At 36.7% G+C, this 20,676-nt stretch overlaps 1 protein-coding gene across 2 annotated transcripts in view; it reads right to left on the bottom strand.

The window, feature by feature from the left end:
- PARD3B (par-3 family cell polarity regulator beta) overlaps positions 1–20,676 on the bottom strand; it is a 1,077,199-nt gene that overhangs the window by 199,841 nt on the left and 856,682 nt on the right. For both annotated transcript variants that reach the window (XM_054478835.2, XM_063647802.1), the window contains one exon: positions 19,923–20,033. In XM_054478835.2, coding sequence (XP_054334810.1) covers positions 19,923–20,033 — 111 coding nt within the window. The remainder of the gene's footprint in view (positions 1–19,922; positions 20,034–20,676) is intronic.

Raw genomic sequence — 20,676 nt, 5'->3', positions numbered from 1 at the left:
TCCGCTTGCCTGGGCCTCTCAAAGTGATGGGATTACAGCGTGAGCCACAGCTCCCAGCCTCTTTTGCATTTTTCATAAGGCAAAACTTGAAAATGAGCAGCAATCTATTCATTCTCTCTCTTAGAAAATTTACAGTGACCTGCTTGCAAATAATACAAGGGAAGTATCCCAGAAGAGGCTCTTGGTTCATTAAAATAATCAGCATATTCCAATATGCATTCATCCCTGAAATAATAACAATTCACTTTCAATAAATTAATTATGGTTTTAATGAGCAAAATTTACATTTATATTTCTGCCTTAAGATCTTCATGGGAGGCAGCATCCTCCTCGCCCAGACAGTTCCACTGAAGCAAAGCCTTTTTCAGAGTAGACCTGCAGGTGTTGATGGATATGTGAACACTCTGCTATTTCAGAAATGGAAAAGCAAGGTGATGTCGGGAGCCAGACAGCCTGGGATGGAAACTGAGCTCTGCCACTTTCTAATTTTGTACCACGGACAAATTATTTAACGTTTCTGTCACCTGTAAATGAGAGATATAATAGTACCTACCCCAAAGGAAGAAGGCTAAATGACCTAATACCACTAAAGCTATTAGAAGAGTGTGGCTGGCATGTAAATAACAACTGTTACGAGTAACAGTAACAGTCATCCACATCTGAGACAGGGGAGATGAGAGAGCAGAGAAGAGAGATACTTATGCAGTCTTCACATGCATACACCACTAATAGCTCTTGAAAAGCATAAACACAGCTTCTTTTAGCTCCTTCTCAATTCCACCTGGAACCTTAGACAGAGAGTAGATACTTTTAATCAATGCTGTATAACCTGGATTGGCCAGAATGCTCAGGGGACCAGGTGTGTTATGGTTAATTGAATTTTCTGCTTGATTGAGAGTAAAGCAGCAAATGCTTTTGGTTCGAATCTCTTGGCCGCAAATCTTTCGAAAATATACTAATCCTTTAATTTGCTTTAGCCACATTCACTGAACAGATTTTCTTTTGAAGAGGGAGGGACATCATTTGAAGACCATCCTTCTCCACTGCAGTTTTCATCCTGTAACCCTTGAGGTATGGAGGAATCACAATGAAGTAACTAAATATTAGCTGTGACCTGACCTCATCCATTTAATCCACATTTCTGAGAGTCTACCATGTGCCTGGCACTGGGAAGCATTTCTTATTTCTTCCTGATTCTCCCCTTTCCCCATTTCCTTCCTGGCTAGTGGAGTGTTCAGAAGAGACTGGAGATTAATGAAGTTTTGGGATAATTACTAACTTGAGAGGTTTAAAGAGTAAGTGACTTTTACTTAATATGGAACTTGTTTTACTTTATATTTCTGCCTTAAGATCTTCATGGGAGGCAGCATCCTCCTCGCCCAGACAGTTCCACTGAAGCAAAGCCTTTTTCAGAGTAGACCTGCAGGTGTTGATGGATGTGTGAACACTCTGCATATGGAGTATGGAACTTGTTTTTTTCTGGCAGTCTGAGGTCTGCCTTATCTATGTCAATAGATGGTGGAAAACTGACCTTTGGTCACCCTACTTGGCTTCTTCAGTTTTTCAAAACTGTAAAGAAAGTTCAATTTGCTCCACCCGTTTTTACTATGGTGCTTGTATTAGTCTGTTTTCACACTGCTAATAATGACATACCTAAGACTGAGTGATTTATAAAGAAAAAGAGGTTTGATAGATTCACAGTTTTACATGGTTAGTGGGGGCCTCACAATCATGGCAGAAGGCAAGAAGGAGAAAGTCACATCTTACATGGATGGTGGCCAGCAAAGAGAGAACTTGTGCAGGGAACTCCTCTTTATAAAACCATAAGATCTTGTGAGACTTACTCACTATCATGAGAACAGCATGGGAAAGACCCACCCTCATGATTCAAATACCTCCCACTGGGTCCCTCCCATGACCCATGGGAATTGTGGGAGCTGCAATTCAAGATGAGATTTGGGTGGGGAGAGAGCCAAACCATATCAGTGCCATATTACTGTATGTATATATATTACATAGTACTATATACGAATGGATAGTTTGTAATCCACTTATAAGTATAGAAATATTTTGGCCAAACATTCTAGGCTACTAAGATTATAGTTTATAGTTTAAAATATTTAAATAAATTTTGTATGTGTCTGCAGAATATTCAGTAATATAAATTTATGACCCAAAGTTATCTGCCTCTCTCAACTGCTATTTTCCCAGAAAGTTTTGCCCTAAACTTTTTACTATATTCTGTCAGCTTTAGAGAAAGAAACTATAATAGAAAACACCCTGATTGCTTGGAAAATCCCTTAGATTTTAAATGAAAATTTTCCCTGAGTCTTAAATTTCTCTCTAGTTAGCAGCAAAAATATCATGTATTATTGATGGGATTAAGAATTTAAATTTTTTAAAGTCTCTTTTAATTTGCTGCACAGTTAAGTTGTACTTTATAATTGAATCTAATGATTTCATTGCAAGTGTCTGGAAATATTGGGTGATAAAGAGGGTGTGTCCTATTGTCCCAGATACAACACTATTTTCTCATGGCTGCCTTCTCTGTGATCATATAGCATTTTTAAACCCCCTTTCAGCATTTATCATAGTTAGCTTTATTATAATTAGTTGTGTATTGGTCTCTCTGCTCTCTCCTTAATCATGAACTTGTTGAGGGCAGGGACTAGATTGTGTTTTACACATCTTGCCATTTCCCTCATGTGCCTAGATGCTCAATTAACATTTGCTGAATTATTGAAGAGTTCAGGCCAAAAATAATTAAAAAGTCAAAAGTGAATCATAGCAGAAGATATCTACCCAAATCCTGTAAGTGGAAAAATTTCATATAACTTCAATTTAACCTCAGATTCAAAGATGTGACAGCACATCTCAAGGAAAAAGGTCCAGGGACCTAAAATAGATTATGTTAGTTCTCCAGATGATCAAAAGTAAGAAAATTCATCAAAATACACATCTTTCTTATAAGCTTTTAGGCCTGAAATTGGGAACTATTCCACTGAAGTGACCAAGTAAAGGTGACCTTTCATATGAGAAAACGTAAAAAATGAAAAATGAGGAAAGAAGAAAAAAAGACACAAGAGAATACAAGATGATATAGATTAACAATAGTTTATCCAAGGAGTACTGCCTATTAGGAAAACACACGCTTGTTAGATTTTCAAGTGCACACAAAGTGGGTGGGACACAATAAAGGCCTCCACTGGGGGTTCCCGGAGAAGGCCAGCTTCCAGAGGAGGCCCCATCTGCAGGGTGCCTACAACTGCTAAATGCAGAGCAGATTCAGAAACATTTCTGTGTTTCAGTGAAAGGTTAAGGGGGCTGGATTGATCTTGCAAGGAAGGCTCCAGCCTGTGGAGATCAGGCTGGGGGCCGTGAGGATGAGATGCAAAGAGAGGCATCCAATAACCTATGGGAGAGACTATGCCACTTTTTGAGTATGGAGATGACAAGTCTGCTCTACCCTCTGGTGATCTCTCAGGTATTCCTCCTGAAAATAAAGGTTCAGCTTTTACACTGTTGGTGGGAGTGTAAACTAGTTCAACCATTGTGGAAGACAATGTGGCGATTCCTCAAGGATCTAGAACTAGAAATACCATTTGACCCAGCCATCCCATTACTGGGCATATACCCAAAGGATTATAAATCATGCTGCTATAAAGACACATGCACACGTATGTTTATTGCGGCACTATTCACAATAGCAAAGACTTGGAACCAACCCAAATGTCCATCAATGATAGACTGGATTAAGAAAATGTGGCACATATAAACCATAGAATATTATGCAGCCATAAAAAAGGGTGAGTTCATGTCCTTTATAGGGGCATGGATGAAGCTGGAAACCATCATTCTGAGCAAACTATCGCAAGGACAGAAAACCAAACACTGCATGTTCTCACTCATAGGTGGGAACTGAACAGTAAGAACACATGGACACAGGGTGGGGAACATCACACACTGGGGCCAGCCGGGGGGTGGGGGAGGGGGGGAGGGATAGCATTAGGAGATACACCTAATGTAAATGACGAGTTAACGGGTGCAGCACACCAACATGGCACATGTATACATATATAACAAACCTGCACGTTGTACACATGTACCCTGGAACTTAAAGTAAAATAAAAAAAAAAGAAAAGAAAAGAAAAGAAAGGTTCATTTGTTCTCTTAGCTTGAAGGCCTTGAAGGTCCAACAGAATATATTTTTAGATGTTTACCTGGGGTTGGAAGTGCAGTTTTGAGCTCCTCGTAAGAAGACCAAGAAATCTTATTTCTCCTTAAAAAAAAATTAATCCTTGAGTCCTTAGCATCTATTACAGTACTCGCACTACAGTGGATACTTACATGATTTTTTTTAATGCATCAATCTTCCATAAAGGGGCATAGTTTATATGATATCAGCCTTATTAGCATGTTGCCTTAACTCTTTGTGCCAGCCAGCTGTATTCTTTTCAGAAAATTAACAAATCTACTTTTGTGCATGCTGCTCACCTGCAGACCCAGGGCTTAGCAGATTTTCAGGGATGAAGACATATGCGAGGAGGAATGGTGCCTTCCCCGCAGGTGTTCCAGTCCCTTTACCCCAACATTTTTCTTGATTGCTTTTCAACATCTCCGTTTCTCCAAGAACCTAATTCTCTTCATTGGTATCCTTTTATACAGCATGAAAACAGGTAGTATGTAATCATTCATTCAACTAAAATAATACTTTTCCAATTCATTAAGGAATGGTTATCAGATGCTCATAAGGGGATGTAGCAGGGTATTACCAGACACTGTTAAGCCTATATACATATTATCTATCTATGTAACTATGTCACACACAAAGACACACACACATACAGGCACACTCATGGTCACAGCATTAAAGGTATTCTCACAAACAGGAATACTTTCAGACAGCTAAGTTTCTTCATACCAGAAGCATGCCCTCAGGATGTCACAAAGTAATAAAATAAAGCCTCCTACTCCTCAGCTAGTCTATGCTTGAAACTGTTTCTCATATTCCTTCAAATGAAAAAAAATTTCTTTCCTGTGTCATCTGATTATAAGGCAATGTATAAATGAATGTGTAAACAGAATCATAAACATGTCTACATAGTTGCATATGTTTTCAAATGCCCTAGAAAAGTTGTAAAAACATACTACATATTTCGGGTTTAATCTGTGATATTTGGAGATCTTCCTCAAATTTCCTGTGTCAATTGGCATGATTTTAGTAAAATGTGTTTCTCCTGCTCAGAGGCAAAATCTTTCAGTATATCTTTGAGAACTTAAATTCCCATGTTGGTTCACACATCATATTAGTTTATTATGTCACAATTAAAAAAAATTTCTTTGAATTGAGGCACAGTCAAGCTTATGTGAGCAAGAGCAGTATGGACCAAGGTAATTGATATCTGTAGGTGGTTATTTCAAATTGATCAATGAGGACTGCACAACTAGCTTCAGTAGAGTGTGCTTATTCCTCTGAATATTTTTCATTCAATGGGATGAATTGGTCACTGATGATATTAGGCATCCATTTTTACCTTAAGTTGTATACACACTTGAGGCAGTGAATATTTTAGCATAATGTCAGTTTTCTTGGCATTGGATTTTTGTTTGCTGGTGAAATGAGTTATGTTTCCTCAAGAATTAAGTGCCCATTTCTTAACATTTTGTAAAATGTTCTGGTTTCATTTACTACCTTTCTCGGTAAGGCTTTACCTCTCTGTCCATCCTTTGAAATAATTGGTGAGGTAAATCTATAATTATTGGGAACAGAATTGATTATCAAAAGTAGGAAAATTATTATGCCAAGTTTTTAAGTTGCCGTGTGAAAATATCCTATATAGAAACATACTCAATTTGCGTTTAATATTGTCAAAAGCAGTGAACTTTTTTTTAATATTGAAGCATTTTGTTAAAGCTATGAACTTGTTTTTCCAAAGTGGAATATCTAATGGTCACTGCAGGTTTTTTCAATATGCATTCATTTATGTGACCATTACAAAATGCAGCTCTAAAATTTAAAAGTCCAACTAGCAAATTATCCTCTTTTGACTTTCTTGTTACATCCACTATAACCAGATTAAAAACATATGAATTACACCATATATTATCTTGACTCTGTGTTTTTTTTAAAAAACAAAGTCAACCCACTAAAATATCCTTTGATGCTCATTCAGCTAAAATCTTACTTTTTTTTTAAGGTGCATTATTTGATCTGAAAATATCTTTAAATGCCTAGAATATATAGATTTTTAGCACTTGAAACTTTCTTTGGCAATCACAGCCTCTATTAGAGACTTTGAAACATTTTAGGATTATTGAACAAATATCAATTATGTCTATGTCCTCAGTGTCAATCTAGATTGGAAATGTGCCATCTTTTACATCTTCACTAATAGAATTTTTAGTTAGCTGTTGATGCTGTCAATAATAGAGTCCACTATTATTTCAAAAAATGATTAGTCTAAGCAATTCCTCATCTACTCATTTGTTCTTTACTTTAAAAAACTGGTGCATACTATTATAATCAAGGTAATTTTTAAGGAGTCCACCATACTTTCAAAAATAAGCAAGAATGTTTGGCAAGATATTTTAATAGATAGTTATTCTTTTCCTACTGATTATTAAAATGTCAGTTTTTGAAATTATCTAAATAACTTATTCAAAATTTAATACTGTTTTATACTTTTAAGTCAACCAGGACTTTATGGAATGTCTTCTCTTTACTGAGATGTAAGAAAATGAAACAAGTTACAATCTATGCTTCAAGAGAATTAGGACTTAGACATGAAGAAAAGACATGTAATTGCAGGACAGTATAGATTAGAAATATTTTACAAGATAAAGGCTCTAATGTAATTGTGATGTGGACTCCTAATCACAGACTTGGAGTTTAGTCCTATTGCCTCCTTGAAAGAGTAGCTTGATGGGATCTGATACATCACAAATGGCTGTTGCCATTTTTCATGGTCTTCCATTTACACTAGTTTTTTATGCCTGCCCCCAAAATACAATCAGCACCATGAATTCTGACTGAATCAGCTCAAAATACAGCACAAAAATATCCTCATTTGACAAAGAATAAGCCAAGGACAGTGTGTCTCATCCATACAATCAAATTCAATTTTCCCTAAAAAGGCGTATCTTCCATTTTAAAAGGTTATAATAAATGGTACTTAAAAATAATTTCAACTGATTAAATTTAAGTCAATGAAAGGGGATGGGGACACATGCCCAGTTTGAAAACAACAACAAACAACCGCTCTCTGGGCCCCCAGCATTTTCATTTCCCTGTGAAGTGGATGAAATTTCATTCACTTTAAGGCTGTGTCTCTCAGGATCTGGTTCAGCCACAGGGAAACAAGTGTTGATAGCCCTGATGGACTGGCCACTATGCTTCAATGATTCATTTCCACTGTCCTACTGCCAGTTACAAATAACCTCATATTTCCTGACACCATTTCATAGCCCAGGGAAAGTCTTATATCTCTAAATGCTATAGCTTTGTCTACCATTGATTTAGTCTATTCTGCTCTTAGTTCCATTGTAGCAATTATTCACTTGAAAAATAAAATTAAAATCAGTACGGTTTTATAGTTGTTCATTCATTCATCCATTATTCAGCAACTAATTATTGAGTGCCTATTCTGTGAAACATAATGTATTAGATTCTGAGAGAAACAGAAAAATGATTAGAATGTCATCCTCACCCCAAGGAAATGGTGAGGTAGTAAGGGAGAAAAGGCATGTTTGTAAATACAAACATCTACAATTCCATGCAGAAAAATAACAACAATAATAATCACAATGTGTGTCTATTATGTGCCAAGCACAGTTCTAGGTACTTTAAGTATTTCATGTTACGTAAATTTTACAGGAACTCTGAAGGGCTGGATATTTTTATCCTTTTTTTCTTCTTCAAATGATCAAGATCAGAAAGTTTTCTCAAAACATGCACCACCACACAGCTAGTACAGGGAAGAGCCAGGCTTCAAACCCAACAGTTTGATACTCATGTTCATTCTCTTTCAAAGAAAGATGAAGAAAAATAGTAAGTTCACTATTTATTGGCTATCTCTGTGCCTGGCACTATTCTGAACGCTTCACTTCAGAGTCTTATTTAATTCTCACAATATTGCTATGATGTTATATACCCATTTTGTAGGTAAAGAAACTGAAAATTACCACAATCAAGCAACTTGACCCAGGATAGGTAATGGAAGAATTCTCTTCCAACTTAGGTAGTTTGGGAAGGTATAATGGAGAAAGCGAGGTTTCACTGAATTTCCATTCATTTGGACCAACCTAGACAGGAGAAGAGCATTCCAGACAGGGGAAATGGTACTAGAAATGGCACAGTGATTGGAAAGTGCTAATCACAAAAAGTATGAACATTCCAGATTGGCTGAGTATAGGGGTCATATTGGTCAGGGGTGGAAATTATGATTAGAAAGGTTAAAGTCAGATATGTTAGGACAAAGAGTTTGAACTGTATGCAGTAGGCAATAGAGAGCCACTGAAAGTTTGAGAGAGAGGAATGACTTTGATCAAAGCAATTATCACTGGTTCAGTCATCTCCAACCTGTCATCATTTAATAATCTCTGCTTCAAGAAATCATAACTTCACAAATTATCTATGTAAGTTTCTCCAAGGACATGAATACTTATATCTTTCATCTAAACAGCCTATTGTTGTTACTGTTGTTTAATACGGTTGAGGGGGCTTTTCCATGACCTGTTGGAGAAGCAGGCTTCTGTGCCACTTCTGTGCACAGCCCAAACCACTTCAGCCTCTCTAACTCTCAATACGAGATGCTAACAAAGGACACAAACCAGAAAGAGGCAGGAATTTGTGCCTGGGAAAGGGGTCAGATTCCTTGGGACAGCAATCTGAATTTCCTTCAGATGCACTGTAAGGTCATTAAGTAATTATAGTCCAGGGCAAAGGCAGGTAGCTGGGAAAGAGTGGAATGGGAAGAAAAGGACATTTTCATCCCATTTCCTCCAAAGACTGGATTCCAAATATTAGCAGATCGGAGTTGCCACCCCCTTAATGTAATACATAGAATGGAAATGCAAATGTGAGAATTTTGTGAATTTAATGACCATGGTTACAAGTGTTTTCTGCAGTCACACGCCCTGTGGACTTGGAGAGGCTGGCAGTCACCCACACCATTTGTGTCCCTTCTCCCTGAATGTGTTTCCAGGGCTGCCAAGAACTGGCTGCAGCCAGTACCCCCCACACTACTGTGCTGCCATCTCATGCCAAGCTCACTATGCTTGAGGAGCAACTTCCAACCGGTGATCAATAAAAAATGAGGAGAAGCTTTTTGAATGGAAGTATCTGGCATGACTCCCAGCTGGGCAAAGTCTCCGCTCAACTTGGCCTCCTTCATCATAACAGGATCCAATTCAGCAACTTTCACAGATGGTGTGTCTCAGAGTATTCTAGGGTCCCAAAGGCTACTGTATGGGTTATCTGGGGTTTTAATTCCCAAAGCAGGTCAGAAAATAACAGTCAGCACCTAGACTGAACCAGTGCATGCTTCATAAACATTGCTCTTAATTTTCACAACAATCTGAAAGACAGGTTTCTCATTTAACACATGAGACTTGAAGCAGATAAGATTGTTCATGCAGAGTCATCTTTAACCCACTCCTGGGGGCCTTGTAATCTTTCCATTTGGCCATGCATCTCTCTGGGGCCATCACCTACATTAGTTGGTCCCAAACATGGCTATAAATGACAATCACTTGAGAAATAATTTCAAAATACATATCCTTAGGTTTAACTACAGACTTACTAAAATATCTGTAGTATATTTCTATTATATCTATCTATCTAAAATATGGTTTCTCAACCTTGGCACAAGTCATGTCGTGAGTCAGATAATTCTTTGTTGCAGGGGGCTGTCCTATGTGGTATAGGATGCTGAGAAAGATGCTTGAGTTCTACCTACTAGATTCCAGTAGCACTTCCCCCATAGTATGGTAACTAAAAATGTTCTCAGACATTGTCAAATACCCACTGGGGTCAGAATCACCCAAAGTTGAGAAGCACTGATGTAAAAAGCTGTCCAGGAAATGCAGAAAAAGCATATTCAAAGTTTGGAGTTTGTAAATCACAGGCCTAGGTTAGTATTTCTATGTGAAGGATACGGGGCGGGTGGCGGCTGGGTGGTGATGGAGAAGAAGATTCCAGAAAACAACAGATTGAGCATCCTTTCAAATCATATACAGTTTGCCAACCTATGTGAACATTAACTAACCTTGGCCTGTCATGAAAGCTTCCCAAAGCAGGATATAACAAATGTTCAAATAAGGAAAGAAGATGAGAGACTTACAAATTCTTTTAAAATATTTGATTTACAGAAGTTTGATATATCCACAGTTTTCAGAGAGCACTTTCAGCAAACTAAGATTACTAGTATATTATCCAGCCCCAAACCGGTCTACAGAAAATATTCTGGGTTCACTAAACTTTTATTTACACAAATTTTTTCTTCTAAAGAACTTAGAAGTTAAAAAGCATTTTATCCAAACAAAATGTAGGAAACTGGGGCCTTTAAGTATTATTATTACCATTTTATTTCATGGTACTAAAAAGAGAAACAATAAGAATACATCCTCAAAAGTGACTTATCCGATGCCACGAAAACAAATAAAACAGAAGCTCTCATTCCTAAATTCTAATCACCAAACAGCCTTCTACCTACTTACAGTCCCCCAAAGCTTTCATAGAAAATGCTTTTCTCAAATTCTGCTACTGCTGTATTTAATCCCCATTAAAGTAAATTTATCTGTATAGGTTGAGCATCCCAAATCTGAAAATCCAAAATCTGAAACTTTTTGAGGGCTGACATGACACTCAAAGGAAATGCTCATTGGAACATTCATGATTTTAGATTTTCAGATTTGGAATGCTCAACTGGTAAACATAATGCAAATATGCCAAAATAAAAAAAAAAATCAAAGTCTGAAACACTTCTGGTTCCAAGCATTTTGGATAAGGGATATTCAACCTGTATCTCCCAGGTACAGCTCTGGTATCTCTGATTGGCATAAAATCCAGTGAATTACAAAAAAATTGTGGATTATATTGAATATCTATTTCTATATTTAATACGTTTATATTACAACCAAATATCCTGGATCAGCGAAATTTAAAATTTCTTTCCACATTTTTATCAGGTCAGACACTCTAAACATTTCTGTGGAATCATTCTAGGTAATTCAGTATAATTCCTTTTCAGAATGTATTCCAACAGCCCTGCAACTACATACAATAAAGTAATACATCACTCCAGGGTACATGAATTCTTTAAAAATATTTAAAATTATTTAAAACAATTTGTAAAGAGCTGGTATACTTTATAGAAGTTTGCCTAAATGACTGTTGGAAAGCATGCCAGTCAAGTGATTCATTTTATGTATTAATCCAGCTCGGCTGACAAGCAGTTGCGAATACAGCACTTCTAACATTGATTCAAGTCCCATAAAAGGATTTTGGCTCATAAAAAATGCTGGCATGGCATTAGGATGTAGGTGTTTCCATCTCTGGTCTATAGAAATACAGTAATGTGCCAAGTTTTGTTGGTGACCGCAAGCATTTCTGAGAAGATAGGTGTTACAGAGATCAAATAAATGTATAGCTATTAAAGCTACCTTCACCCCCCACTGTGTCTAAATCCCTAATTTCTCTAAATCAGAGGCAAATTTTGAAAAATGGCCCCCAAATAAAGAGTAGTGTGGGCGTATGGCTACTATGCCATTGTGTTTATGTTTTCTCTCTATATATTTTTAATTCTCATTCTAGGAAAGATGGATATTTTTACCTTTACACGAGCATCAATAGTAATCACAGGGATACAGAAAGATCTCTTTTCATTCACTGAGTTGGTTAGTACTATGAAAAACAGAAATCTGATAGCTTCTTTCTGTCAGCATAAAATGAGAACATGACCTTGTCCTGAGAAACACCACCTAGTAAGATTTTTCATAACTTCCATGCAGTGATGATCTAATAAGGATCTAAAAGTAATTAACTGGATCTTTTTTAGCCAACCAAAGCCTTATTCAAATACACATTTTTATCAGCATTCTAAGGGAGCCATAAATTGGGGCATTTTGAAAAACTGGGATCTAATCCAGCCCATGATCTGATCAGGGTTCAGTAGTAATAATAAATTGGGACTATTAAAACTGGGAATCATTCCAACATTTTATTTTACCCAAACCACAGGACCTAGAAAATTCCACTGCAAAAGATAGGGATATTCAGTGACGAGTAAAACCATGCTGAATTAATCATGTGTATGTAATCATGCCAAAACATGGGTGTTTTCAACAGTTTAAATAGTGCCAAAGTTATTAAGTTCAGTAAATAATTAATTATTGAGAATCGCTTGGCAAATTAAAGCAATCAACCTTCTGGTTTCTTTAATACATCCTTTTTTGAGTGTACAATAATGACAAAATACTATCAATTCACTTGTTGCTGTATATATTTAGGAGCGTTACATGTGTGTAGATTACAACCAAAATATTAATTCCAGAATGTAATACTTTCCTTTTCCTTCTTCAACTCTAATAAGCATCTTCATTTTTCAATATGAACAAATGTTGGATAAACTCTAGCCTTATTCTGGTTTTCATTTCAATTTCCAGTAACATAAAAATCCTCCATAATTAAATAAAATGCTGAGAGGTTGGGAATAGATTTTCACCCACTTGAATTCTCAAACTATAAATGGTTTCTGAATGTTTTTATATCTCTAAGATGCATTTCGTTTATGTGGGGAACTTGCAGCTGCATAATTAAATCTTTGTTTGCCAAATATCAAAAACACATGTATTGATTTAAACTAAAGGGAACAGGCCACAAGCAGCTCAGCTGATAAGGCAAGAGAGAAGTCTCTGCAGTTCTTGGAAGGCTTCCCAAAAGGAAAGAAAACTAAGAACCTTGAATTCAGACACTGAAACCGATTAACTTTCCTAAATCTTAGCTTCACTCTCACTTAGACATTCCGTTCAGGCTAGTTGTTGAAAACAAGAGCCATATGTTTTCATACTTTTCAATGCTGAAGCTGAAGAGGTTGGCTCTTTTTTTTCTCCCATCTCCTCATGTATCCTGCTAAGATTCTAGTAAGATCTACAAAAGCAATGTTTAATTAATACAACAAATGAGCTTCCTGCAAAATAAACTCTGACATGGTATAAGAGTAATGGAAGATTTTGGAGTATATAACTCATGTTATTAAAATTTTCTTTTCAATTTTAGGAGAAAACTTCATTTACTGAAGTTTTATTTCAGGGTCAGTAATATGGGACTTCAATGGAAGACAGTCTTTGGTGTCAGTGGAGATATTTTTCCCAGGATAGTAATACTAAATTAATGATGAGGAGGGGGACATATTTTTCTTTTAACCAATCTCCACTGGATTTTTGAGACGGTATTAAGAATACAAGTATTTAGTTTGGTATTTTACATGTCCAAGATTCTGATTAATTTCATACTTTGTAAAAGGTTACAAACTTAGGTCTTAGAATTAAATAACAACAATTTATACTTACTGACATATTAAGACAATCTCTTGCTTTCAGCTCAGGATGCTAATTTACATAATCTGAATGTGTGAAAAATGCTAATTTAATTTAGTTTGAAAAATGCTGGAAGAAATCATCTTTGAATAAAACACTGGGTTCATATCTCTAGCAATGAATATGGGCCTTTGGAGCTAATCTTTTATTATGGCTAATCTCACTGAAGCATGAACAAAATGATGAGTTTATTTAATGCAGGGCTTCATTGCAATAGACTGTTTGACTTGTAACAGGAGGGGACACATCATAAACTCAGAAATCTCTTACATGAGATTAAGAAAATCCTACCACACAATCTTGAGCAAGAAACTTGGGCTTATACACTCAGGTAACAATGGTGTATGCACTACCATAAACCAATGCCATGACAAGTTCAATAATTATTGCTCTAGAAAAGTAAAAGTAAATGCTTCCATACTTAAGATATTTAGATATTTCTCATACTGGAATATCTGGAAAGAACCCTAGAGATCATCTAAGGACAAAGTAGCATTTAAGATACACTAGAAGGCCAGGTGCAGTGGCTTACACCTGTAATCCCAGCACTTTGGGAGGCCGAGGCAGGCGGATCACAGTTTCAAGAGATTGAGACCATTCTGGCCAACATGATGAAACCCCATCTCTACCAAAAATACAAAAATTAGCTGGGCGTGGTAGCGCATGCCTGCAGTCCCAGCTACTTGGGAGGGTGAGGCAGAAGAATTGCTTGAACCTGGGAGGTGGAGGTTGCAGTGAGCCGAGTTCATGCTACTGCATTCCAGCCTGGTGACAGAGCGAGACTCTGTCTTTAAAAAAAAAAAAAAAAAAGATACACAAGAAGATTTTAGGTGCTATGTGGCCTAATGTACTTAATTAGATAAGCTAACTTACATGGCTATGTATTTTTATAATATTTATTTGATTATGTATAAATATAATTAAGACAATAAAGGAAATAGATCAGTGACTGAAATTTATACAACTCTGATCTAGTCCAATATTTACATGATGAACTAATGCTTTCTAAATGTAATCATTTCATTAGCTTCTTATTCAACAGTTTCAGTATCAACAAACTCACTGCCTCATACTGCACCCTAATTTTAAGGACTTTTCCCTTCCATTAAGCTGAAAACTACCTCTCTTAAAATAATGCCCCATTAGTATCTTCAAGAGACAAATACATAAATAAGAAAATAAATATTAAAGTAAATAATTTGTTTTCAATAAAGTAAATAAATGAATGGATGAATAAGCAAATAAACTGATAAAGTAGAACGGAACAAAATGGATGCTACAAAACTGATCTAATCTCTCTTCTACGTGACAGTTCTTCAAGCATGAGAAATCCACAAAGTCTTGACTCTGTAAGCTGTGTATTCTCAGGTCTTTCAACATTTTTAATAAGACTTGGATTTAGTACCCGCATTATCTGTGTGAGAGAGAGGCATAGGATATTCCAGGTGTGATCTGAGCAGTGTAAAATTAGAATTATTGTTGCTTCCTTTATTTTGTACATGAACTTCCAGTAATGTAGCTTAGGACCAGATTAAGTTTTTGGCAGGCATATTCACATGTTGACTCATGCTAAACTTATGCTCAACTAAAACCATCAGGCAAAATTTTCATATATTTGGTATTAAATCAAACCTTCCACATCCTGTGTATGTGTAGTTCATTTTTGGACCTAAATGCAAGACTTTACGTTTATTTCCATTAACTTTCTTTATGTTTAATTCAGTCCATTGTTCCTGCTGATTCTGTCATCGGACATATCATCAACCCGTGAAGTTTTGTGGCATCCACAATCTGATCAAGAAGTCGCCATCATTAATGCCGATGCTCAGCAGGCCAAGGTTAAAAATAAATTTTAACGAAAAAAATTATTCTTGCAAGCTTAGATTGATGGGATATTCATCAGTAATGTTTGGGTACCATTCTCAAATAGGGTTATATAATCTGATCTAGATTTCTCTGCATTATCCACAGGAAATATGACACAATGCAATTCTGATGTCTAGGAGAGTACCTTGCTCTTTGTGAAGCCTGGATATTATAAAAGGGTTTCTCAAACTCTGTACTATTGACATTTTGGGTTGGATGATTCATGTTGTGGGGGAGGGTAGCTGTCCTGTGCATTGGAAGATTTTTAGCTACATTCCTAGCCTCTACCCAGTAAAAGGCAGTAGCTACTCACCTCTCTTCCCAAGTTATGACAATCAAAAATATCTCCAGACATAGCCAAATGCCCTTGTGGTAAAATTGCCCCCTCCCATTGAGAACCACTGTTCTAGACTCTGCATTCCTCTAATCTAATCTAGTAACCCAACTCATCTTTTATGGCTTTTTGGACTTTTTCAATACATGTAGCTATAAATAAACTATCCATATATAGCAGCAAGATGGTTCTGGATCAGGAATTAGATATGTATATAACTTAAAATGAGATATGAAAAATCAGCAAAAAAAAAATCAGATGAATGGGGAGAGATAATATAAAACCCTAAAATTTAGAATTGAGGTTAGATTAACCCTAGGGTAAAACAATTACAAGGAAATCAAAACTTCAATAGGAACTATACGATTTAGGAGGTAACTTATAAAGACATTTGTACCTGGATATTCATCCAAATATTATTTGAAACAGTGAAAAATGGAAACAGTCTGGGCATGGTGGCTCCTGCCTGCAAACCCAGCACTTGGGAGGCTGAGGCAGGAGGATCACTTGAGCTCAGGAATTCGAGACCAGCCTGGACAACATAGTGAGAGACCTTGTCTCTATTTTTTTTTTAAAGGAAAGAAAAAAAGGACAAAAATGGGAACAGACTAAATGTTTGACAATGGAAGGTAGATAATTTATCGTATATTGATCTCATAGAATATTAGGCAGTGATCAACATCACATATTTTAAAAACATTAATGACATGGGAAAAATGTTCAACATATAATGCTATGAAAAAAGCAAGATGTTATAGATGCAGGTTTTGGATATCAAGTGTTCAAAGAGAGTTGTCCCTTGATATCCATGCGGGATTAGTTCTAGGACACCCTGTGGATATCAAAATCTGTGAATGATCAACTCCCTGATATAAAATGGAGTAATATTTGCATATAACCTATGTATAACCTCTCATATACTTTAAATCATCTCTAGATTACTGATAATACCTATTACAGTGCCTACACATCACTTCATTTGCATAGCTTCAATGTAGTACTTGGTACAGCAAATTTAAATTTTACTTTTGGGAACTTTGTGAAATTTCTTTTCTAAATATTTTCAATCTGCGGTTGGTTGAATCCACAGATGTGGAACCCATGGATATGGAGCCAACTGTATATGCAGAGAAAAAAGAAATATTAGTAGTGGTTATGGGATTATGGTAGAGTTATGTATGGTTTTAATAGTTTTTATACTTTTTATGTTTCCAAAATTTTCTTAATGAACTGATATTGCTTTTGTAAGTTTTATGTGCATGAGGGGTGCTGGGGGCAAGTGATCCATATTCCCTTAGTTGAGTGAGCACTGGCTAGGGTTTCTAATTTGTTTACAAAAGATTGTACCAGTAAGAAAAGATATTTCAGAGAATGCACATGAAGAACAAGGAAAATATTTGTAGACTGGACCACTCAATCCTTTTGAGAAAAAAATCCTGTGTATCATTTTTCACTAAATAAGAATAGTTTTATGTTATAGACAAATTCTGTTCCTCCAAGTCAGTGGTTCTCAGACTGTAGACTGCTGACGAATCATCTTGGGCTTGTGTATGAAACACAGATTCCTGGGCTCCAACTCCCAAGGTTCTGATTCTGCAAGTCTGGTATGGGGCTCAGGAATCTTCATTTTTAACAAGGTCTTCTAATGATTCATTCTGATGTAGTTGGTCCCTGGACCACATTTTGAGAAACTCAGCTACAAGAAATCATGTGGTTGAATTTGGATTTTTTTTTCCTGCTTCTTCTTTGGATAATTGCCACCTGGATATGTGCTAAAGATAGCTGTCACAGACCTGTAGCAGTGTGCTGGTAAACTAGGTCTTCAGAGAAATTGTGCTATAAATATACTCACCATAGCCAATGTCAAACTGCCAATGGCTTATCAGCCAGCTTACAAAATTCTTGAAAGTTTAACAATTGGTTCCTATAAGCTGGTACAAGCTGGCTCCAATACTTTATGGTATATATTTTATTTAGGTGCATTAAATATTTTGAAAATGAGATATGCTAATGTAAATCTATTATGATACCTATGACAGGATGAGACAAGTAAGCAATAGGATGGCTTGAATCACATCAAAGAAACAAATTTCAAACATATTAGGAGAAAAGCGTAATAGCTTTTATCACTATTTCTTACTTTATTCTATTCTTTTTCATTGCCATATCATGAAGAGTGACACACTCGCTGAGTTCTTTAAGAGTTGTGAATTGGTTTCCCATAGATGATGGAGAGAGAGCTAAGGATCAGGACTCCAGGGTTGGGAGCAATGCCAGATGTTCAGCCTCCACCTCCACCATCCGTGGCTCTCAGCCCCTGAGCTGTTGAAATGCCTTTGGTCATTAATTCTATAGCACCCATCCATAAAATCAACTCCTCAACTTCTTCCTCTAGCACATGACTGAGACAATGTTGTCTCTAGGAAACCCCTATCAGATGTGTTTTATGTGTTCATGTGTGGGAAGTGGCCTAAGTGGAGGCTAATAGTATAGTTCTTTCACTATTTTGACCAGACATATTTTAAGAAAATTGGATCCGAAGCCTGTACAGCCAGCTGAAGTGAATTTACAGCTCAGCTTTTAAGAACAAGACTCCCTCAGGCACCTGCCTACTAAAGGCAAAACCAGAAAGGAAATGAACTCTTGCTTAAAGACAGCTCATCTCATTTTATGGGTTATCAATTTTCTAGCTGGCACACAGTTCCCCAGCTACTAAGAGTTTTTTTCCCCTGTCCCAAGTAAGTATGAGCTACAAAAAATGTAAAGTCTGCATTCTAGCAAACAGCTCAGTTTCCCAAAGATGAGGCATGGGATGTAACCTCAGTAAGAGAAGTCAAGGGAGCAGCAAAGATCTATGATGTAGGCTCCCCACATAGATGCCTTTGCCAATATATGCATTAAAATCTCAGCCTGGATTACATTTTACATTACAGGATTGTTGAATCTTAGGTTATGACGGAGAATATCTTTCATGTCTTCAGGATAGCTCTGTCAGGTGAATAGTCAACAACAATGTAAAACACTTGATTTCCTTTTAACTGCTCCAGTGACCTTAGAACTCAGCTTATCAACTTCTCAAAAATGAGAAAGGACTAAATAGCTTTTTTTCCTTGCTATTGAAAAAGTCAGCCTTCTCAACGGGAACAGACTACAAAATAGGGGTCAAAGGTTAACAGTAGATTGACTGCTCTGTGCTAGAAAACACAATGAATAGATATGATTTTCTTAGTACACATACTAAAGTAATAAAATCAATACAAGAACGGCCTCTTTAGAAACTATAAGAACTAATGTAACTAATAAGCAAGTGAAAAGTTGTGTAAATCTGAGTACATACATGATGAAGTCAGAATCAAACACTTAAAATTATATGCTGGTTTTGTCATAATCTCAGTCTTTCTCCAAGCTCCATTTAGTTGTGAAGGCAAAGAATTTTCAGGAGAAATATGAATATTCAATTACATGTTTGAAAGTCAGACATTTACACATCCACTTGCGATAAGTGCCAGAGTTAACATCAAAGATATGTGAAGGACCTCTTGTCCAAATGGAACATTAAGCTCCTCAAGCAGGGGAATTCAGCTCTTGCAAACCGGCATTATTCCAGCAAATGAAGCCGGCCCTTTAACAGATGGGCAACATGCTCTTCAGCTTGCTGATAGCCTAATAAAAGACAGTGTCTTTTTAAAGAATGAAGGACATTCACTTCTCAAATTACAGGACCCAAACGGATTGTGCAGAATAAAATTAAGAAGGTATACAACAGCCTGACCAAAATTAGAAACAGACTATGGGAACTGGATAGTTCTAAACATCAATATCCAAATGACCTTTCTTTGGAAAAAAAAGACATGGAGAAAATATGCATTTTTGTAGTCAAAACAGGTGGTAGTGTGTTATGGAATTATAGGCACTGATATAGTAAAAACATGAAGCAAATTTCTTCTCAAAATAGAATAAAAATTTCCAGAAAGGGAGGTTCTTTTTGTATTAGACACCTTTCCTTTCAGATCGGTCAACCCCTATACTTCTTAAAATGAAATTTCTCCAGTTGACTGTTGCAATATTTAAATTAAACCCAGACCATAGAGTCAAAGGAAATGAAGGTCTCGGCACTTCTGCTCACCTTTCACGCTCTTCTTTCATTTTCTCCAGCTCTTCTTCTCTCAGGCCACCATGTTTCAGAGTACCTTTCTGCTCAGCCTTTCCACCCTTATCGTCTTTCTTCTTTCCAAATCTAGTGAAACGTGAAGGAGAAGGTTGTTAACAATAATCACATTGTTTTTGCGGTAAAGCTAAGATATTTATGGGATGAGCTCATTAAGTCATACTTCTTTATTCTAAGTCAGTCAAGATCATTTTGCATAAAATGGAACTAATATAAGATAATGAAAGCAGAAAGATAACGCCATTATGAAATTCCCCCTTTTCTCTCTTCTTTTTTTCCTTCCTTCCTTCTTTTCACTCATATTTATCATACATCATGCACAATATCACGTGCTTTTATGGAAGTCTGAGAAAGAAACATCAGCTTGTTTTGTGATTCTGCCATTACTCAGGTTGCTTAGAGGTAAGACTTTCTTTAGTTTTTATTTTTTTTTGAGACAGCATCTCGCCCTGTCGCCCAGACTGGGGTGCAGTGGCGTGATCTTCATTCACTGAAATCTCTGCTACCCGGGGTTCAAGCGATTCTCGTGCCTCAGCCTCCTGAGTAGCTGGGATTACAGGTTCACACCACCACGCCCAGCTAATTTTTGTATTTTTAGTAGAGATGGGGTTTCACCACGTTGGCGAGACTGGTCTTGAACTTCTGGCCCCAAGTGATCTGCCCACCTTGGCTTCCCAAAGTGCTGGGATTATAGATGTAAGCCACTGCCAGG

The sequence above is a fragment of the Pongo pygmaeus genome, chromosome 11 (assembly GCF_028885625.2).
Source record: "Pongo pygmaeus isolate AG05252 chromosome 11, NHGRI_mPonPyg2-v2.0_pri, whole genome shotgun sequence".
NCBI lineage: Eukaryota > Metazoa > Chordata > Mammalia > Primates > Hominidae > Pongo > Pongo pygmaeus.
This window is presented reverse-complemented; position numbering and strand designations above follow the sequence as displayed.